We start from the raw sequence: 20848 nt of genomic DNA on the forward strand, positions 1-20848 counted from the left end.
TGTTATTGTCTTTCTCATATCCCTAGAACTAAGCAGAGTACCTGGTAAAAACTTATTGAATTCTTGTTGACTGTTGACTGGTAGAACATATTTTGGAACTAGAAAATGATCTAATGGGCCATTTGAGATAGAAAAGCTAGATCATGAGTAATTTTCATATACAATAGTGCCTTTGCTTCCTATGTTCTTGCTGCCTGATATTAAGAGACTGATCTTCCTCAATCAATTAATTTCTCTCCAATTTTTCTCCTACTTCAATATTAAAAGGATCTGTGATTTCGTTGGCACATATCACAAACCTTTCTACCTATGTGACCTGGGACAACTTACTGCACCCTAAACATGACATTCTATCTCTGGACTATAACTTTGTACCTCAGAGACAGCCTATCCCTTCCTGCCCCAAACTATTTTGTATATATTTTCTATTGGCATGGTTATATATGTTGTTTTCTCTTCCCAACCAAGTAAAATGTCCTTCTATTAGGACCAGTGAATGTTCTGCTTTATAGCATAGTGCCTTGAATATAGTAGGCATCTAATAAATGTTTTCTGTGTGCATGAGTGAATGCCACTCAACTCTTCTGAGCTGTGTTTTCTCATCTGTAAGATGAAAGAGTTGAACTTCATGGCCTCCAAAGTTGCTTCCAGCTCTAAACCCACAATCCTCTGTCACTTGATCTGTAAGATGAGGAAACTGGAAGGCAATTCTTAGATTCCTTTATAGTTCTAAATCTATGACTCTGTGACCTCACAAATGGCCATGACTATTGGCTACGGGTAGAAAACTTCATCACCCAATCTTCATCCTTATCATCAGCCTCTCTAACCTCAGCTAGTCAGTGATTGGATCGAAGGTCCACAGTCCATCAATCAGCCTATGCACAAAGCTTTTAAAATTTGGTAGGATTTGCTTATGATCTCCTTTCATAGCCCTCTATAACCCAAGGTCACCTCTATACCACAATGGGCCACTGGAGTCATAAAAGCATAAAATGACTATGGACTAGAGTGAAAATTGCCTATGTCATGATTTCCATCCCCCACCTACCCAGCAAAACTGAGTATAATACTTCAGGAGAAAAAATGGTCTTTCAATGAAATAGAGGACTTTCAAATTTTCCTGACGAAAAGACCAGAGCTGGAAAGAAAATTTGACTTTCTAACACAAGAATGAAGAAGAACCATGAAAAGGTGAACAGCAAAGAGAAGTCATAAGGGACTTACTAAAGTTGAACTGTTTACATTCCTACATGGAAAGACAATATTTGTAACTCTTGAAACATTTCAGTATCTGGGTACTGGGTGGGAGTACACACACACACACATGCACACATGCACACATACATAGAGACAGAGTGTACAGAGTGAATTGAAGAGGATGGGATCATATCTTAAAAAAAAAATGAAATCAAGCAGTGAGAGAAAAATATTGGGAGGAGAAAGGGAGAAGTTATATGGGGCAAATTATCTCTCATAAAAGAGGCAAGCAAAAGACCTATTAGTGGTGAGATAAAGAGGGGAGGCAAGAGAAAAACATGAGGTCTACTCTCATCACATTCCACTAAGGAAAGAATATAATGCATACTCATTTTGATAGGAAAACCTATCTCATAATACAGGAGAGTGGGGGACAGGGGCACAAGCAGGGTGGGGGGGAGGATGGAGGGGAGGGCATGGGGAGGAAAATGCAATACGAGGTCGACACTCATGGGGAGGGAAAGGACCATAAGAAAATAGAAGTAAAGGGGGACAGGATAGGATGGAGGGAAATATAGTTAGTCCTATACAACTCAACTAGTATGGAAATCATTTGCAAAACTAAACAGTTATGGCCTATATTGAATTGCCTGTCTTCCAAGGGGAAGGGGTAGAGAGGGAGGGAGCTAAAGAAGTTGGAACTCAAAGTGTTAGGACCAAATGTAATGTTCTTACCACTGGGTAACAAGAAATACAGGTTAAGGGGTCAAGAAAGCTATCTGGCCCTACAGGACAAAAGAGAAGACGGAGACAAGGGCAGGGAGGGAGGATAGAGGAGAGAGCAGATAGGTCACAGGGGCAATCAGAAAGCTCAGGATTGGGGGGGGGAAGGGATAAAAGGGGAGAAAATTTGTAACCCAAAATTGTGTGAAAATAAATGTTAAAAGTTAAATAAAAAAAATAAAAAAAAAAATGATTTCCATCCCCTTAGACATGTTTCGGTAAAATTTAGAAGTATATTCAACATCCTAAGTGATAAAAGAATTCTTTCACTACTCTAGGGTGCTTTGGAACAGAAATTTTCTGAGTATTGACCCAGGGACCTCAAAGATGGAGTACATTGTCAAAAGGGGAGTAAATTGAGACCTGAGAGAGATACTGGCTAAGTCAAGCCTACAGTCCTCCTTTCCCACGTTCCTATAATATCTCCTACTTACAACTTTTGGTTTCCTGTCTTGTGCAAAGTGACAAAATGTGTTTTTCACTATGTCTTTAATTGCTGACATTCTTCTGTATTTCCTCTATGATATGGTAAGGTCCATAGAACTGCTGATTATTTGGGGGTTGATTTTCAGAATTCCTGTGAGCTGACCATGAGATAACTATCAAGATGCGTGAGGTTTTAAATTTAGTTTTCCTGAAATAAATAAGGCTTATTTATTTCTATTTGCTCTTAGAGAGGTACGATTAACTTGAAATACTGCATTCATTTGCACCAGCATTTAGTCTGATTGGTCTATCACAAACCTGGAGAAGAAATAATTACATCTAGAGAAAAGCAACAGACTCAGTTCGGACTTACTTGGCATCATCTCTCAAAATATTGGTACTGAACGTAAATTTATTGGTAAAAGATAAGGCTGTCAATTGCGCCCCAAGTGAATATGTCAGAAAACTTGCCTGTGGATGCCCAAAATAACAGAAACAATCAGAACTTTCTTTCCACATAAATTTTTACCCCAAATACAGAATAATGAGTAAAGACTGAATGTCTACACAATACCCCAAACCTGTGTATTTTAAATCCTTCCATATATCGTAGTATAATAGTACAGGGGAGTGTCCTATGAAAACTTGGTAGTACCAAAGCAACATCAAATATTTATTGGAAGCTCAATTATACATTTCTTTCACCTAAATTCTATATTACTTTGAATTTGGAAAAGCTTTTTTAATATCACAGTAGAAAAATAATTTTAATTATAAATTCTATCAGGGTTTTCTAGGAAAATTATAAATTATATACGTATATATAATTATATAGTGTAAATTTTCAATGTTTCTCCAAAATTATAACACTTTTGGATTACCTTAGAAATTTATTGATTTGTTAGGTAGTAGACCCATTCAGACTCTGCATTCTCCTCTTTCCCTGCTCCCTACCCCCCAAAGAAATATGTAACATTTGAAAAACTAAAGAATTCTTACTGATGATTTACTCCAGGGTGAAAATAATAATCACCTTCATCTCAGGAGCTATGAAGCCTTAGTGATTTTGCTCCCTGATGAATAGAAGAAGAGCTTTCAAAAAGGCACAACTAGAATATGGGAGGTGACAAGGAAAATGTCTTGGGATCCAATTTCTTAGGCTTTCAGACAAGAGAGAAAATAATCACAAAACCTAAGTGTGTTGTGAAGGGATCTAATTCCTACTCCATCTTCAGGAAGGAGCACACTTGAACTAGCCTTGGGGGATGAGAATTTCTCATGCTTTTTTAAAGTTTTCTGGGAAGGAAAATTAAAAATTACCCTCAGCAACCCATGTCAAAGTCTAGATAACCCCCTCTGTCAGGAAATGTCTCCTGATTCCCAAGCTATATTCATCCTGACACAGTCTTCAATGAACTTTTATCCTGTCCCTCAATGGCATGGGGATTTACTGGTCTCTAACATCTACTATAAATGTATACATTTAAATATATATTTTGAAATTCCTTGATTTTAAATATTTGCAGACTGTACTTTGGTCCCAGGCAAACCCACTAAGCAGCCTGTGGGGGAAAAATATTCCAAGCAGTCATATTGCTTGAGGCATTCATTTTTTTTGGATTTGAGTCTAAAAGTTTCAAGCTTATTTTTGACATGGATAATCTAGATAATAAATATTACCTTTCTTACATAGGCAACATCAGATAGAGCATGCACTTTCTCATGCATTAATAAACCAAATCCATCCCCAATAATTTAAGTGGGATAATCTAAATCATCAAATCCAGCCCCTTCATTTTATAAACCCTCATCTGTAAAAGGCCTAGAAAGGTTAAGTGAGTTGCCCAAAGTTAACCAGGTAGTAAGGAGCAGTTCTGGGACTTCTGTCCTTTCTGAAATTAGTTGGTTCAAGAACAATGTAAAACAATAACAATAGCAACAAAATATAGATAAATCATTTAAATAAAGGCCACTTCTGCCATGTCAGTTTCATAAGCCATCTCCTCACTGCTACTGAACTGAGTGGGGCTGAAGTTCAGATCATCAAACATGTTTCTATCCTTGCAACTCCTAGTGGAATGAGCTCATTTGGAAGGGGCTCCTCCCTGGTCAAAATCGGCTCTCTTCCTCTTCCACTGCTCGGTGCAGGCCAGGGATGAATTTCAAAAGTTGTTTCCGAACACTTCCCTTTCTGCTTTTTCGTGGCAGAGTCCCAAAAACGCTGACAAAATTGGTGCCACCCCCTTCCCACAAGGGGGACATGGAACCACTGCTGGCAGTACTGATGTTCCTGTTCTTCCTGGTGGAAGATCTTCTCAGTGCCGAGTCTCCATCCTTGAGGAAAAAACATTCATCCTCCATGCTCGTCTGTCGGCTCAGGGCTTCCTGACATGAATCCTCAGACATGCATGTCTGGTAACCATCCTCACTCTCCATGGTCACAGAGCTCAACCAGCTCTTACAACTGCTTTCACTGGAAAGGCGGTTATTGCGGTTCTGGTAAGTGGCAGCCAGTCCTGATGAGCTTTCAGCTAAAGAGTCTTCAGATTGTAATCTTTCCAGTCCGGAGTTGTGGACTGAATCACCTAAGAATGAGAAAGTAAGCTAGTCATCATATGGAAAGGCTATGAAATCCTTCGGGCATACATATTTGTTAAAAAAACCCAGCTTCCTTCAATAATAACTGAGATTTTTGCTGTGAACAATAATCCTCTGAAGTAGGGAATGTGAGTGTGGTCTGTAGGTGAAACTGAGGTTCAGAGAAATGAAGAGATTTGTTTAAGGTCATGGCTACTAAGCATCAGAGACAGATTATCTTATTCCATATCCAAGGGTTTCCTTTATATCAGGTTATTATACTGTAAAGACAATGACCATTGCTATACATGCTGTTATTTCTCAAAGGCAAGAAAGAAAAATACAGAAATTGAACATTTTTCATTATAATATGTCTTGGGTGAGTGACCCTTTAAAAGTCTACATAAATGAATGAAAATATTCCAGTAAGGCTACCTTATTCATTCATTCAAGGGCCTACACAATGAGCACATAATCATACAGGAGCAATAAGTAAATTTTAATTACTAGTTCCTAACTTTAGAAAGCTTGAATTCTCCATTCTTGTAAAACCCATTAAGGACTATACAGAAGATCATCTGCACTATAATTTCCTAATAATTTTGAAGATTTGCTTTAAAAAATGTGAATGTACACAGTACTGATATAAATAACCCAAGCTTTCTTCTTTCCACCCAGTTTTTTGTTCAAAGCAGTCCTTTCTAAAAGGCCATCCCTCTCCCCTCCCTCCCTCTTTGAAGTCATCTTATGGACAGCACGTTGAATTCTTTTTATGTATTAAGATTTTATTTTGTTTTATATTAGTCTTTAAACAACTCTTAGCTATCTGATCACGATCATGTCATTTAACCTAAGTGGAGATAATACTTCCCCCTAACAGGGTGGTTTTGGGAAAAGTACATTGTAAACATGACATCACTTCAAGGCAAATGATCATTACTCTTTTTGTAACATGTTTTATGATTCATTAGATAGTCAGTACTCTGAGGATAGGCCTGTGTCTTCTTTCTTCTGCATTATTCCCTACTACCCAGCACAGTAATGCTACATATAACAGGCTTTGAATAAAGGTTTGCTGAATGAAAGCATTTGAAAGAGAAACACAATTCTAGGGTCTCTCCCAGTATGCAAATCATATAGACACAATTTTTTAAACAGAAAGAAACATAAAATGAAATCTATCTTTGGACATATATACCTGATGTTTCAATATTATCACCTAATATTCAGAGTATCCACAGTATATATGTCATTTGGTTAGGTACTTTAGGGTAAAGATATCTAACCAAGAAATTACAACCATTTTAATAGAATTCATTTCATAAAAGGTATAGCCAATACAATAAGATAGTCAGTTCTTAATTGTGCCCATACATATTATGTACAATTTTTATTATGAAGATAAATTTCAGTTCATACCCAACATGTATTTGGGCCAAGTCTATCCATGGGGAAATAGAAACCAATTGTGATAGCCACTTAAACAAAGCATAATTGCTTAGGGAAATTTGCTGCATAAAAATTATTCAGTATATTCTGAAGCTAAATAAATATATATGTATATACATATACATATAAGCATGTACATATGTAGGTATATATATATATAGATACACACATGCATACACATAAATAAGAGTGTATGTGTGTATGTGTATGTGTGTATGTGTAAGTGAGGCAGCTAGATAGCTCAGTGGATAGAGCTAGAGCACTGCACTTGGAGTCAGGAAGACTTGAGTTCAAATGTGGCCTCACACACTTACTAGCATTGTGACCTTGGACAAGTAACTTAACCTCTGTTTGCCTTAATCCACTGGAGAAGAAAAGTGGCAAATCATGCCAGTATCTTTGCCAGGAAAATTCCATGGGGTCATGAAGAGTCAGACATGACTGAATGACTAAACACCAACAACAAATTTTAGATATATATACACACACAAACATATATCTATATAAGCATAAATGAAGGTTCACTATGTGAATAATTGAATAAATGAATTTAAAAGAGAAACATAGTTCTGGACCTCTACTAGTAAGCACACTGTGTACAAGCAAGATATATACAAAATAGATTGGGGATATCAGCAGAGGGAAGGCTCTTGGGAAAGCCTTTTTCAGAAGATGGGCTTTTAGCTGAGATTTGAAGGAAGTCAAGGAAGTCACAAGGCCAAGGAGGGAAGGGAGAGAATTCCAGGCAAGGGAGACAAGCAGTGCAGGTGATGGAATGTCAAGAAATGTCAAGGATCATACTGTAGAGGAAGGGAGTAAATGTCCTAAAACTAGGAAGGTCGGAAACGACCAGGTTATGAAAGGCTTGAAAAAGCCAAATGGGATATTATATTTGATTCTGGAGGTGAGCAAGAGCCACTGTAGTGAGGGGCATGACATGATCAGACCTGTGCTTTAGGAAGATCACTTTAATAAAGCTGAGCGGAAAAATGGAATGGATAGAAACTTGAGGTAGGGAGACCAACTGAAAGGCTACTGAAACAGTCCAGGTGTGAGTCAGATCCCAGGTCCAACAGTCACTAGCTGTGTAACCATGGGGAAATCACTTGAGATCTCTAAGGCTCATTTTGTTTTTTAATATTTTCTTTCAAGTAACAAGCATTTATATTCTCTCCAACCTCTTCCCCTTTCCCAGGTATACAATATATAGAAGTAAATAAACCTAGTTGCTTAGTTCTCCATGAGTCTCACTTTCCTAGCCACATTGTAGAAGTAATAATTCCTCTACCATATCCCAGAATTGCTGTGAGGAAAATGCTTTATAAACATTAACGAATCCTAAAATATGAGTTATTAGTATTATTCAATTTTCTCTGCTTGTATATTTGATGGGCTACTTATATCTAGCCCACTCTTGGCACACTGGTTAAATGATTTCAGTGAATCAAAAAGCACTCCAGTGGGCTGTGGTTCATCTCAAAATCATATTTGATTTGTGATGAACAGTATTTATCATTCTTTGTTCTCAATTATGATATTAGGAAACAGATTGAATTTACATATTCAGGATCTCTTCCCTCATCCCCATCCCACAGGAAGATCAAATCATCCTTCTTGATTCTTAGAAAGATCCTATTCACTCACTTAATGGGGACTCTAGACTAGACTCCTAAGTAAGGATGATTGATTAACAAATCCCATAGATCCCCCAAGACCACAGAAGTTAATCAGGGTAGCTCAGGGGTCCAGAACTGGACAGATGTACTTGGTGCCAAGGCCATGGGAAGAGACAAGAGGTCTTATGCTGTTGTGATAACCAGTGATCATTTAAGCCCTCCTGGGCAAAGAGAGGGTGGGAGGAAGGTAATATTCATTTTTTTTTCTGTCAATTCATCTTGAATTCTGTAAAAATTGAGGAAATACAGAGGGTGCGAAATAATTCTCATATTCCAATCACTTTTAGCAATCTTCACACCTAAATAAAATATCTCATGGAATTTAAGAGATATTCAAAATAGATAAATTTTATATTATCAAAACTATTTTTAAACAGAACTTCATTCTAGGAAACTAAAGTACAAGGCAGTATTCATTTCATTAAAGGTTAATTATTCTATTTCTGATAATAGGGTAGGGATCAATTTTTAAGTATAGTCTAGTGACAAGACTATCAATAGACTGTAGTCTGTTGAGTTTGGCCTTTGTAACTGTCACTTGAGGAAACTATTACCTGAAATTCACACTCCCCTTTCCCATCCCTGTCCCACAAGTACTGGTTTGAATCAACCAACTCTTTGAACAAGCTTTTTCCTCAAACTACACCAGCCCCAGGAAACATCAAATTCACAAACTGTTCTTAAATTCAGTCTTTCCCATTCTGATAGTACGAAATGGCAGGAAATGAAAGGGCTGTGTTGCAACCTTGTTGGTCATTTTCTCCCTATTTTTGTCTTGACTGCTACAACAAGGTCTAACGAAGCAAGAAAATGACTTAAGAGTAACCACTGCCAGAATGAGACACCTTAAGAGTTGGAAGGGTCCTAAGAGGTCATCTGGTCCAACACATTTGAATAAGAATCCTCTTGACAATATAAGCAACCAACTGAGTGGTCATTAGCTTGAAAACTCTCTGAAGACCTGGATTTACTTCCTAGCTCTGTTTGCCTTAATCCACTGGAGAAGAAAAATGGCAAATCATGCCAGTATCTTTGCCAGGAAAATTCCACAGGGTCATGAAGAGTCAGACATGACTCCTTCTTAAGTAACTATAGGCAAGTGACTTAATATATCTTGGCCTCCATCTCCTCCTTTATAAAATGTAGAAGGTTAGAATTGGTCATAGGATTTAAAAATGGAAAGAACTTTCAATTGAGCAAAAGGGAGTAAGTATTTAGATAGCACCAGGTAGTGTGCTAAGCACTTTACAAATTATAACTTCACTTAATCCTCACAAAAAATCTTTCAAGGTAGTTACTCTTATTATCCATATTTTACAGTTAAGGAAAACTGAGGCAAACAGAGGACAAGCAATGTGTCCAGGGTCACAAAGCTAGTGTCTGCAGCAGCTCAGGTCTTCCTGACTCCAGGCCCAGCTCACTATCCTGCGAGTTACCTCACTTTAATACAGCAAAAGTAGTAAAGATCAAAACCATAATTTTAACCCAAGTTTTCTCCTCCAAAATATGCTGCTCTTTCCAATGCAACATGATATTTCTAATATCCTTTTGAAATTTAGCTTTCCAAGGGCCTAGGATTCTTCCATTGTTTCCCTGAATGGAAACCACTCTAGATAAAGTATAAAAAAGGTAAATCCCTCCAAGTCTAAGTGTCATGTATGACCTATAAAAACCCTTTCCAAAACTTTTCCCACATGCCCAACTGAGCAACTGAAGAGTCAGGAATGGAAGACAATTTTCCAAGTGGCTGTCCAGCTGCCTCTACTATGAAAATGTATGTGCATGTTAGGGAAGGGTCAGCATTATCGATACTCATGTAAGCCTTCCTTAAATGACAGTGACCTTAAAACACCTTAGCATCAATTCCTGCTGAAGGCCTTGTGCAAATAATGAGAATGTGGTTTCTGAGCAGGAAACCAGCATTTACCATGAAGAAGGCGCTGTTCCTGTAACTGCAAAGTTTGGAACTCCTCCCATTTTCCCCTCAAGGTTTTCTACAAGAAAAGAGAAAAAAGAAATTACTGGTTAGTGAAGAACTCTGAAGGATCACATGAGATAGAGTTCAGAGGGACATTATAGGTCATACCATCAACTTGTATTATAGATCAAGAAACTAGAGATCAGAGAGGTTAACCCACCCAGGGTCACCTCCATATTAAGTGACAGAACTGGGTCTCAATAAGCATTTAATAACACCTGCTATAAGACAGGTCCTAAGCTAACCACCAAGGACACAAAGACTAAAGTCAAACAGATCCTGCACTCAAGAAACTTCCATTCTAGAGAGGCTTGCCAACATGCACATGTATATATACATACAAAAGAGTTATAAGTCAACCTTTGTTGGAGATGAGGGAAGAGGGAAGGACAAAGGCTTGAGTTGAGTGTTGATGGAAAACAGGCATTCCAAGTAGTGGAAGCAGATCTATTACAGGCTAGGGAAAAAACCAGTGCACAGACAAAGGGAGTTTCTCACATGGGGAACAGGAAGTATCAAGTATAAATTTCAGTACATGGGAGGGAGTAGTGTGTAATAAGAAAGAAAAGTCAGGAGGGGGCCAAGGTTGTGAAGATCTTTAAATGCCCTTGGGGAATTTATTTGATCTGAAGAATTAGGGAGTAGGTGGGTAACAAGATCACACCCCAACTTTAGAAAGATCCCTTAGGTGACCTGATCTGAGATTCTCTCATCCTAAGGCCAACATTTTTTCCCCTGGAATATAACCTTGCAGTAGCTTACTACAAGGAAGTAGGGTTTTGTAATTAGCTTCTTCCCCTGCCCGTTTTTTGTGTGTATGCATATATGTGTAACTAATCTTTACTTTTAAGTAAGTAGCTTTCTTGCACTAAAACCATCCCACTTATATGCAAAAGTTCTTGTTAAATAAAGGAAGAGGGGTTTGGGGGTGTCATATTTTGTCCTATGAAGATATGTGCCAATGAGATGAAGGCCATGCTGGTACCAAGGGGTCTTTTTATGCAATATACATATAGGGGAAAGTACAAACTAGAAAATAAAAAGCAAAAAGGAAGGACAAAGGATGAATTCACAAGGAGGCTGTTGAAATCTGCCAAAGGGAACTGAGTGTTTTTCTAAGTTTCCAGAGATTCTGCACACTGATCAACCTTAATTTCTCAGTGTCAGATAATGGAACAGTGACATATTTTACAGCACTACTTGTATCTGCCAATACACCTTGTAGCTACTGTGCTCTTATTAATCAGAGCAATAAAAGGTCTGGCTTGGTTCATTTCTAGTTCTTTCTGGACTAAGATGGTGGTGGCTATGAACCTATCTCACGGCTTGAATCATAGACATTGTTACCAGTCTAGCACTGGCTTCACTTGGAGGTCATGCTTGCGGTTCTAGGGCATGTGAGACCCATAGAGAGATTTGGCACATGTTCCACTGACCCATTCTCACAGAGAGATATTCCACTACTACAACCCTATATCTCTCACTCTGGACACAGAGTAAGGCACAACAAATAGAAGAAGCAAACTATGGTATGAGGAACTTCTGGTGTGGAAATTGCCTCCATTAATGCAGACTGGCAATTAATTTGTTACTTAAGAGTCTTATAATCTTAAAGGGTTGCCTGAGGTACTGAGAGTATCAAGGATTTGCCCATGATCACACAGCTAGTGCATGTCAGAGGAGGCAAAACTTGAAGCCAGATCTCTCTGAATCCACAGCTGGGTCCACCATACCCTACACCATATTGCCTCTCACTTTTGGCTTTACCAACCAGACATAGCAGATCAGAGATTGCCAGTTAGCTTACTTAGATTTTTTTTTTTAATTTTGGTAGATCAAGCAATAAAATACAAGTCATCACTGAAGCAGAAAGAAAAAATAATAATAAAGGCATTTTTAAAAAGCTGAAGAAAATTTTCTAGTTTTATCTAGGTTTCTGGTTCATTTGTCTCTAAATTCTCCTCTTCTCTACCTGCCTTAGTGCAATGTCTGTACACAGGGTTCTGTTTTAAACTCCCATATCTTTGCAGAAATGGAAAGCATCTTTCTGACTCTCACTTGCATACATATACCCCATTCCATCAACTCCCGGACTTCCTGTGAAATATTCCAGTATGGACATACTCTTACAGTTTTAAAGAAAAGACCAAAATCTTCAGCTCAAAAACACAGTCACATGATAATCATAACATTATTAATCATAATCATGCCACCACATCCTTTGATAGCACTGTCTGCAATAAGTGCTTTTCAAAGAGCTTTTATGTACATGATCTTATCTGACCATCTCCCCCACTGCTATGAAATAGTCAGAAAAGATGGTTAGCCTCATTCTATAAGTGGGGAAACTGAAACTCAGAAAATTAAACTTGTCCAAGAGCAAAGAATAAGAGTTTTCTAGGTTTCTTAACTATTTGTCCAGTATACTCTATTAGTTCCCTAAAGTGGAACAAAAGTCAAATCTACAAAGATAGATCAGACATTGTGTGACCTTAGAGCAGTCACTTAACCTCCCTGGGCCTTAGTTTCTTTGTAAAATGAAGGTGTTGTAAGAGGTGGCCTTAGAAGTCACTCCCAGTTTTAGACATATCATCCTATGACCAGTACTTCTAAAAATGGCCCATTAGAAAGACAAACTTGAGAACGGTAGCTTTGAAAGCAACATGTTGAATTTATGGTATCTTTTTTTTCAAAGCAAGCTATGTAGTTTAACATACAAAGTATTTTTTAAAGGTACTTTATCCCACAGAGAGAGTCCTTGGGCTACAGAAAAGACAGTTACAAGCAAGCTACACAAAGTTAATATCACCTAGTACTGAAATCTAATCTGACCCTATTTAAAGGAATGACCCAGGGAATAGTCTTTTCTTTCACTCGTTGGCAGATCTGCGATCTTTCTTACGTGAGCATTCCCTGTCAGCGTACATCACAACCATTCTGTATATTTTCTAAGTATTTATTATTTGCCAGATACTATGCTAGGAGTTGTGAATGCAAATAGAAAATACAATCCTGATACAATCCTTATTTTCAAGGAACTGACATTCTCCTGGAGGTGGTGTCATGTACACATAAAAATATGGACATAATAAATATATACAGACTAAGTACAAAAGGAATCCACTGTAGTTAGGGAAGGCAGAAGTCAGCAAATGAGGATGCCAAGGAAAGCTTCATATAGGAGGCAGTTCTTCAGCTGTGTCTTCAAGAAAGAGCATTTCTATGACGTGGAGGTGAGGATACTGCCAGCACAAAGGGCTGAGGGTGGGAGGACTGCTGTGACTGAGAAACAAGAGGGCCAATTGGACTGTACTGTAGACTACAGAAAAAGAAGTGATGTATAAGGTTAGAAAGATATGTTGAAGGGCATACCATCATTCTAGATTACTCTCCAAAATGCACATCAATTGGGGAATGGCTGAACACGTCATGGCATCTGATTGTGATGGAACACTACTGTGCTATAAGAAATGATGAGCTCAGTGATCTCAGAAAAGCATAGAAATACTTGCATGAAATAAAAGAGAGCAAAATGAGCAGAACCAAGAGAATGTTGTATACAGTAGCAGTAATATTGTTTTAAGAACAACTTCGAGTGAACAAGTCATTTTGATTATTACAAATACCCAAATTAATTATAAAGAATATATAAATAAAAATGCTACCTGGATCTAAAGAAAGAACTAATAAATAGAAATATATATACAATGATTTTACATGTATATGTGTACCTATACATATATGTATATATGTCTGTGTATACATATACCTGTTTGAGTCTAATGGTAGCCATCTCCCTAGGACACGAGGGAGAAGGGAGAAGGAAAAAGAAGGAATAGCAAGTTGTATATAACAGATTTGCAATTTCATGTGCAATTATCTTTTCTATTATATTATGTTATGGAAATGATCCCATAAATTAAAAATAAATAAATATGTGTTGAGTTTGTAGAATGATTTAAAAACCAAAGAGAAGCAGTATCTTTTATTCTAGAGGCAACAGGGAGTCACTGAAGCATTCATGGAAGGAGGGGTAACACTGACATATCTGTGCTATTGACAACTTTCTCTTAAGTTTTTTTAACCTTTCATGGATATCGTTGCTGAATTTATCCATCTGTTTTTCTTTGCTCTCCTCACATAACTCAATTACCTATTTCATCAATAATATTCCTTTAACAACTTTTTGCAAATAAGTCATCATTGGAGATCTGTGATAGCTTACTTGCAACGACCACGCACCTCTCCCTTTACACTTTGGGTCACCTGCGACTTTCATTCTTCAGACTGTTGACATACAACCTTCTCAAGAGAATATTTGCACCAAAAGGATCCTACTTTTCCTGATAGAAACTACTTGGAGTCATTAAATGCTCTGCACTGTTTCATCTCCCTGCTTGATACCCTGACCAATAAGACAATGGACCAGGTATCTTCTCCAGTCCCTACTAACTCTAAAAAAGAAACACTTAAAAGAGGAATCACGCACCAGAAGTTGAATGACTGCAGTTGTCTCCATAGACCCAGAAACCTAAAAAGGCAACAGCCTTGTCAATTATCAGCTGAGCACATTAAATCTTCATCATGCTCACATATCACCCTTTCACTTCCCCCAGGCTACAATAGTGAGTAGGACACAGATCCAGACCCACCAGTTTATGCTCTGGGACCTACTCAGCAATTTAACCACTGCCACTGCCTCAGTCTCAATCAGCACACCCTGGCCCTGCTCAGACTCCCCCATTCTATGGCAAAACGCAATAGCTAACTGAAGAAGATGAAGAGACTGTACTCTGCCTGGGACAGCCACACTCCATCAGAGAACTAAGTAACAGAAAGAACCGGGACAGGGCACTAGTATTCAAAACCACACCAGCCCTAAAGGAAAGGGGACTGCAATCCAGCTAGAGTCTGTCCTGTCTCTTGCAATTGCCAGACATAGAAAAAGGCTGACAGTTTTGAAGTCATAAAGCGAGGGACAGAAAATAGTAAGGAAATGAAACAAAAACTGTATCTGGAGGAGGTATCTGGAGGAAGAAAACTCACTTACAAAGCTAGAAATCAAGCAGATAAATCAACAGGGAAGATATACAGATATTTAATAGATTACACATGTCTAACTAAACATCACAGGACAAAGGAAACTGAACCAACGCCTAACGAAATATAAAACCCTACAAATGCCCAGGAGAGCTTGGATCTGCAAAAGAAGATGCTCCCAAATAATTCAAGAAAGAATTCAGAATCTTGAGAGAAATTAAAAGGAAACAAATGGCAATATTTATGGTCTTTACAGCAGAAATTATTAACAGAAAAGAAAACATAAATCCATTATGGTATGTCTCTCATAAGAAGAGAAGCAGAGAACAACTAATTGGAAACACAAATATACAGAAAATACAAGATAATTAAGAAGAAGTAGCAAAATGTAGTATTTTTTTTAAAGTATGTGGTCTCTCTATAAGAAAAATATACTGATCTTAAAGAAAGTATTTTTAGAGACAGCTCATAGATCACAGGGCTCCCAGGAGAATATTAAAAGTCAAAAACCTGAACAACATAATGCAAGAAATAATACAATAAAATTGCCTAGAATTTGCAGATACAGAAAGCAAAGTATCATTTGAAAGAATCCACATATTTCCTCCACAAATGCTCTGTGCAATTTCCCAAATGGAAACTAGTCACTCTATTCCTTTTATCCAATTCTGGTCTGAATTCAATCAATCAGTAAACATTCATTAACCAACTACTATATGCCAGGCAGTGTGAGGCAAAAATCAGCTGCTGCCCTCAAGTAGCCTGTAATCTAATGGGTAAGACAACAAGCAAACAAATATATACAATGAAAGTGATGTACAGGATAAATAGGAAACAATTAAGAGGGAAAGCATTAGAATCAATAGGGGTTGGGGAAGGCTTTCTACAGAAGGTAGGATTTTAGTTGGGAATTAAAAGAAGTCAGGAAGGTCAATAGTGGAATCAGAAGCAAGAAAGTGTTCCAGGCCTGGGAGATAGGTAGAGAGAATTTTTAGAGCTGAGAGATAATATCTTATTCTCCTGGCCAGTATCAGTAGATCTGAGAATATGTATTAGATATATGATTTAATGTACTTAAAAAACTTGTTATTATCTGGACAACACTGGTAAGCCTGTTAAGCCTAGAGTGTATGGTGGGTCTGGAGTCAGGAAAACCTGAGTTCAAATTAAGCCTCAGACACTTACTCACTGTGTAACTCTAGGGAAATCACTTAACTGCTGTCTGCCTCAGTTTCCTCAAGTGTAAAATTAATTATTATATAACTGCTTATCTAACAATGTTGTTATGAAGACCAAATGAGATAATCATAAAATGCCTTGCACATAGTAGGCACTTAATAAATGTTTGTTCCTTCCCTCTTCCCTTAGTCAATCTCTTTTGAGTAATCAAAACTCTCATTCAATTCAATTAAGCAAATAGTTACTAACTACTTTCATAGTATTCAAGCACACTGCCTCAGAATACAAAGAAAAGAAGGAAATTGATCAGGTCCTTACGGAGCTCATTTTCTATATATATGATAAAACACATACATAAAGTAGAAAATACTGAATACTTTCAGGAGGGGCAGAGAATTAATACACGTGAGAGGTCCTTGAGAATCCAGTGTTCTGAACCTCAAAGACCTAGAGGAGTCCAATACTGGAAGGCAGACGTCAGTGAAAGACTAAAAGTGACTAGGAAAGCCCAAGTGGGGCTGATCACCTCACCCAAAATGCACTGCCCTAAAACAAAGGGCTGGAGAAGTGAGTTCATTAAAGATACAGAGCCCTAGAAAAAACCAATAAAGACTAATTCAACAACAAATATAAGCAGTGACTTAGGATAGAATAGATATTCCACATGGACATGAGAGAAGAAATGTGGTAAGACTTTTTAGTGAAATAATACCTAGGGAAGAAAGAACAGGAAAAGAATAAGTAACTTGGAAAATAAGGAAACCCTAGCCAAGTAATGGAATCCCTGAAAATTAGAATTGGTCAAAGAAATCAATGCCTCCATGAGATGGCAAAAACTATCAGGAAAAGATCAAAAGAATGAAAATTGGAAAATGTGAGATGGCTAATAACAAAAGCAAATGACCTAAAAAACAGGTGAAGGAGAGACAATTTAAGAATTATTATAATCCCTAAAAACCATGCCAGGACCTTGCAACAATCATAAATAAAAGCTACTTAAATCTAGTAGAACCACAGGCAAAGGGAAGATAGAAAAAATTCATTGATGGCCTCCCAAAAGAAATCCCCCAAAAGGAAAGTCCTAGGAATGTTATAACCAAAATCCAGAGCCCCTGTATCAAAAGGAAACATACTACAATTATCCTGAAAGGAGTTCAAGTATCAAGTAACTAGTTTCACAATCACATAATACCTGTCATCTACCAAAATAAGTGAGAGAAGATCATGGAAAAGAGAATTCCAAAAGATAGGACCTTACAACCAAGAATTACTTACCCTACAATACTGAATATAATTCTACTGGGGATAAAGTGGACATAGAATGCAGGGTTTCTTAAGTGGTTTTGTGTCAATGACGCCGTTGTTAGCCTAGTAAAGCCTATGGATCCCTTCACAGAATAATATTTTAAATGCATAAAGTAGAAGACTTCAGATTACAAAGAATATCAATTATGTTAAAATAGTTATCAAAATGTATATTTCTTAAAGTTCTCAATCCCCAGTTCAAAAACCCATTTTAATGGAATACAGATCACTCAAACATTCCTGATGAAAAGGCCAAAGTTAAATAGGAACTTTGAAAGGTAAATACAAGAGTCAAGACAAACCTATAAAGATAAATTCATTTAAGCAACTGAAAGAAGCTATATGATGATAGAGCATAAGCATTTTAAAAGAAGTAAAATATGTTCCTTCATAATATTAATGTCTTTAAAGGATATGAAGGCATTAAATAAGCAGAGAACCTAGAGGTGCATTAGTCTTATTCTGAGAATTTTTTAAAAAAGAAAGAGAAGGGAGGGTAAAAGAAAGAAAACACTAGTGCGGCAAGAGTGATGCCCAATCACAGAAAGACCAATGAAAACATTTTTTATGCATGAAAGAGAAAAAGGTTCAGAAGGAAGTATAATTAGCATAGTCTGAAGTAACTTACAAAATACACATGCATGCACATGTATTACAAAACAGAAAGCCACATATCCAATCTTCTCATATGATCTATAATGTATATGGAAATACCTATGGGGATGAGGGTAGTATTTAATTTTAGAATTAAAAAAATAAAACAGGAAAGTTAAAGCCAGATTGTGTGTGGAGGGGCCAGAGGTAGGGTTTAAATGATGAAAAGTCATTTTATCCTGGAAACAAAAAGCAGCCTATGAATATTTTTGACTAGAGATGGTAACTCAGTCAAACCAATATCACAATTATTAATTTGTAAGCTGTGTAAAAAATGAATTAGAAAAGGGAAATGGGAAAATTCATGAACTACCAATATAGTCCAGGTGTAGATGATGATAACCTAAATTAGGGTACTATAATGGAGAGAAAGGAAAAAATATGAGATGTTGAAGTTGAACTGATGGAAGATTATTAGATATGATGTGGATGCTAAATGAATTTGGAGGCTAAAAGAGAGGAAAGAATCAAGAATCTCTTCAAGGTTTTTAGTCTGGGTGACTGAAGTCTGGATGACAGTGCCCTTGACCTCCAAAAACAGAGAGACTTAGAGGAGGTATGAGTTTGAGCGTAAATGTAATGAGTTCCATTTTTGGCCATGTTGTGTTTGAGATGCTGATTAGAAATCAAGGAGGAGCTATACAGCAGAAAATTAGCCAGGCAGGACTATATATTAGGAAAGAAATTAGGGGTGAATCTGTAGACTTGTGAGCCATTTGTATACAGAAGAATAATTAAGCTCATCTGGAGGATACAAAAGAATTCTGAAGTTCCAGACAATTAGCACAATAGTATGCACCAGCAAGAACCTGTGGAAGGCTTCATAATGTACAAAAAATCTCTCTTCCATTATGACTTTGTGTAGGACATCCTCCACTTTAGGGGTGAATACCTTTGGAAAGCACACATCTCTATCTTTTATGCTTCATCTGACATTAATAAGCAGAGGGTCACTGAACAGCCTTAATCCTGCTAACTCACTCATCAAGGGATCTTGGGTGATTTTTATAGAGGCATAAGAGAATTCTTATTGGAAGCAAGTCTTTAAAGCTCCATTTTTATCCTACTGAGTCAAAAAATTTTGTAATAAAAAATGTAATCAAATTTTGCATTACCTATACATTTCAGTCAATTGTATAATATTAAAGATATGGTCGGCTTCAAATAATCATTTATGAAAACCTGCTTATTTCCTTCTCATATTTTTACCAAGGATATCTTTGCTATGTGTGGATCTCATAAATATTTTATAAGGATGAAAAAATAGTTATTGATGTTCTTTCAATCACCTTTTGTAGGTAAATGGATTCCATGATTTTTTCTATTCTTTTGGAATCTTTTCTTCCCTGAAATGTCTTGTAAAATGAGCCCCCAATCCTCTCAACACTGTGTTTGCTCCCATACTGATTTCCTCAGCATACACTTTCTCTATTCCAGTCACTCTTCCTGACATTTTCTTCTTAAGTGACATCTCAAATTCCTCTTCAAGCATATGGGGAAATGAAGTGTTAATGTCCATCCATTGATTTCTCTGTCACTGATATATAAATAGATCATTAATGAAACACTGAAAAATTTGTTAAATTTTCTCTCTTCCTACCATTTTTATCTATAAAAACTTAGGATGTGGTCCACTTGGTCTCACATCAAGCTTTCTGTTGATTTGTATTAATTTCTACCAGATCTAATCCTGAAAAGATGACAATCCATTCTACTTTTAAAGGTCTCTAATTCAGCTTGCCCTCTCAGTAACTTTTTCTGGTGTAATCTTAATTGCCAGATAATTCATCCTTGTACCTAACGATTATAAAATTTCTAGGACTACCTAGGAGAAAATTATATACAGCTCAGCAATTATACAGAATATTCTATTTCTGGTTTTCAAATGGAAATTATTTTACACTTTTATTTAGATATTTTTGAGATATTTGAAGACTTAAGCAATATGTTATTCTCCAGAACTGGAACAAGGGTGGAGTGATTAGGAATTTTTGTCCTTGACTTTCATGACTCTCCACTTGGTAAAAGGATCAAGAACTTTCTGCCTAAGGAATTTTCGGGGGCTCTTTTGGTTTATTTGTTGTGGTCACAGTTTTTCATCAGCTAAGCATTTGCAAAAATGATAATCAAAGTCATTATTGTTGACTTTTTCTATTTTCTTTTTTTAAGCACTGAAGGCTGATTTAAATAGGTTAAGATGAAGAACTTACTAATGTTCCCAGTGCCTTCTCAGCTTTATCCTTCCTTCTAATTTATTGTAGATTGTGATCTGTGCTCTAATTCATTGATGGTTTTACTGCGCAAAGATTTATATGACTCCCATATCAGTAACCAGTCATTTCCTATGCAATGAGAGTGCTTTGTTCAGAACCTTCAGTCTATATTCTGGAAGAGAATATGTAGGCATGAAACTTCTGGGGAGTCTTCTGGTGCCTGGCCAGCTTTGCATCTCATAACAGTCATGTTCTCTAACATGTTTTATACCATCACTCTACTCCTTGCACTGAAGATGCTGAATGTCAAAACATGCATTGACTTAGTCTGAAGGATCTCATAGAACAAACCTATTTTTTCATGCCCT

General features: G+C 37.0%; 1 protein-coding gene across 7 annotated transcripts in view; it reads right to left on the reverse strand.

The window, feature by feature from the left end:
• Nucleotides 1-2801: 2801 nt before the first annotated feature.
• The window catches only part of CYTIP (cytohesin 1 interacting protein), a 91952-nt gene continuing 73905 nt past the window's right edge, over nt 2802-20848 (reverse strand). For all 7 annotated transcript variants that reach the window (XM_072612033.1, XM_072612030.1, XM_072612028.1 and 4 more), the window contains 2 exons: nt 10039-10105; nt 2802-4994 (listed from right to left, as the gene is read on the reverse strand). In XM_072612033.1, the coding sequence (XP_072468134.1) occupies nt 4519-4994; nt 10039-10105 (543 nt within the window). In that variant the 3' untranslated portion in view covers nt 2802-4518. The remainder of the gene's footprint in view (nt 4995-10038; nt 10106-20848) is intronic.

Source organism: Notamacropus eugenii, chromosome 5 (assembly GCF_028372415.1).
Source record: "Notamacropus eugenii isolate mMacEug1 chromosome 5, mMacEug1.pri_v2, whole genome shotgun sequence".
Classification (NCBI taxonomy): domain Eukaryota; kingdom Metazoa; phylum Chordata; class Mammalia; order Diprotodontia; family Macropodidae; genus Notamacropus; species Notamacropus eugenii.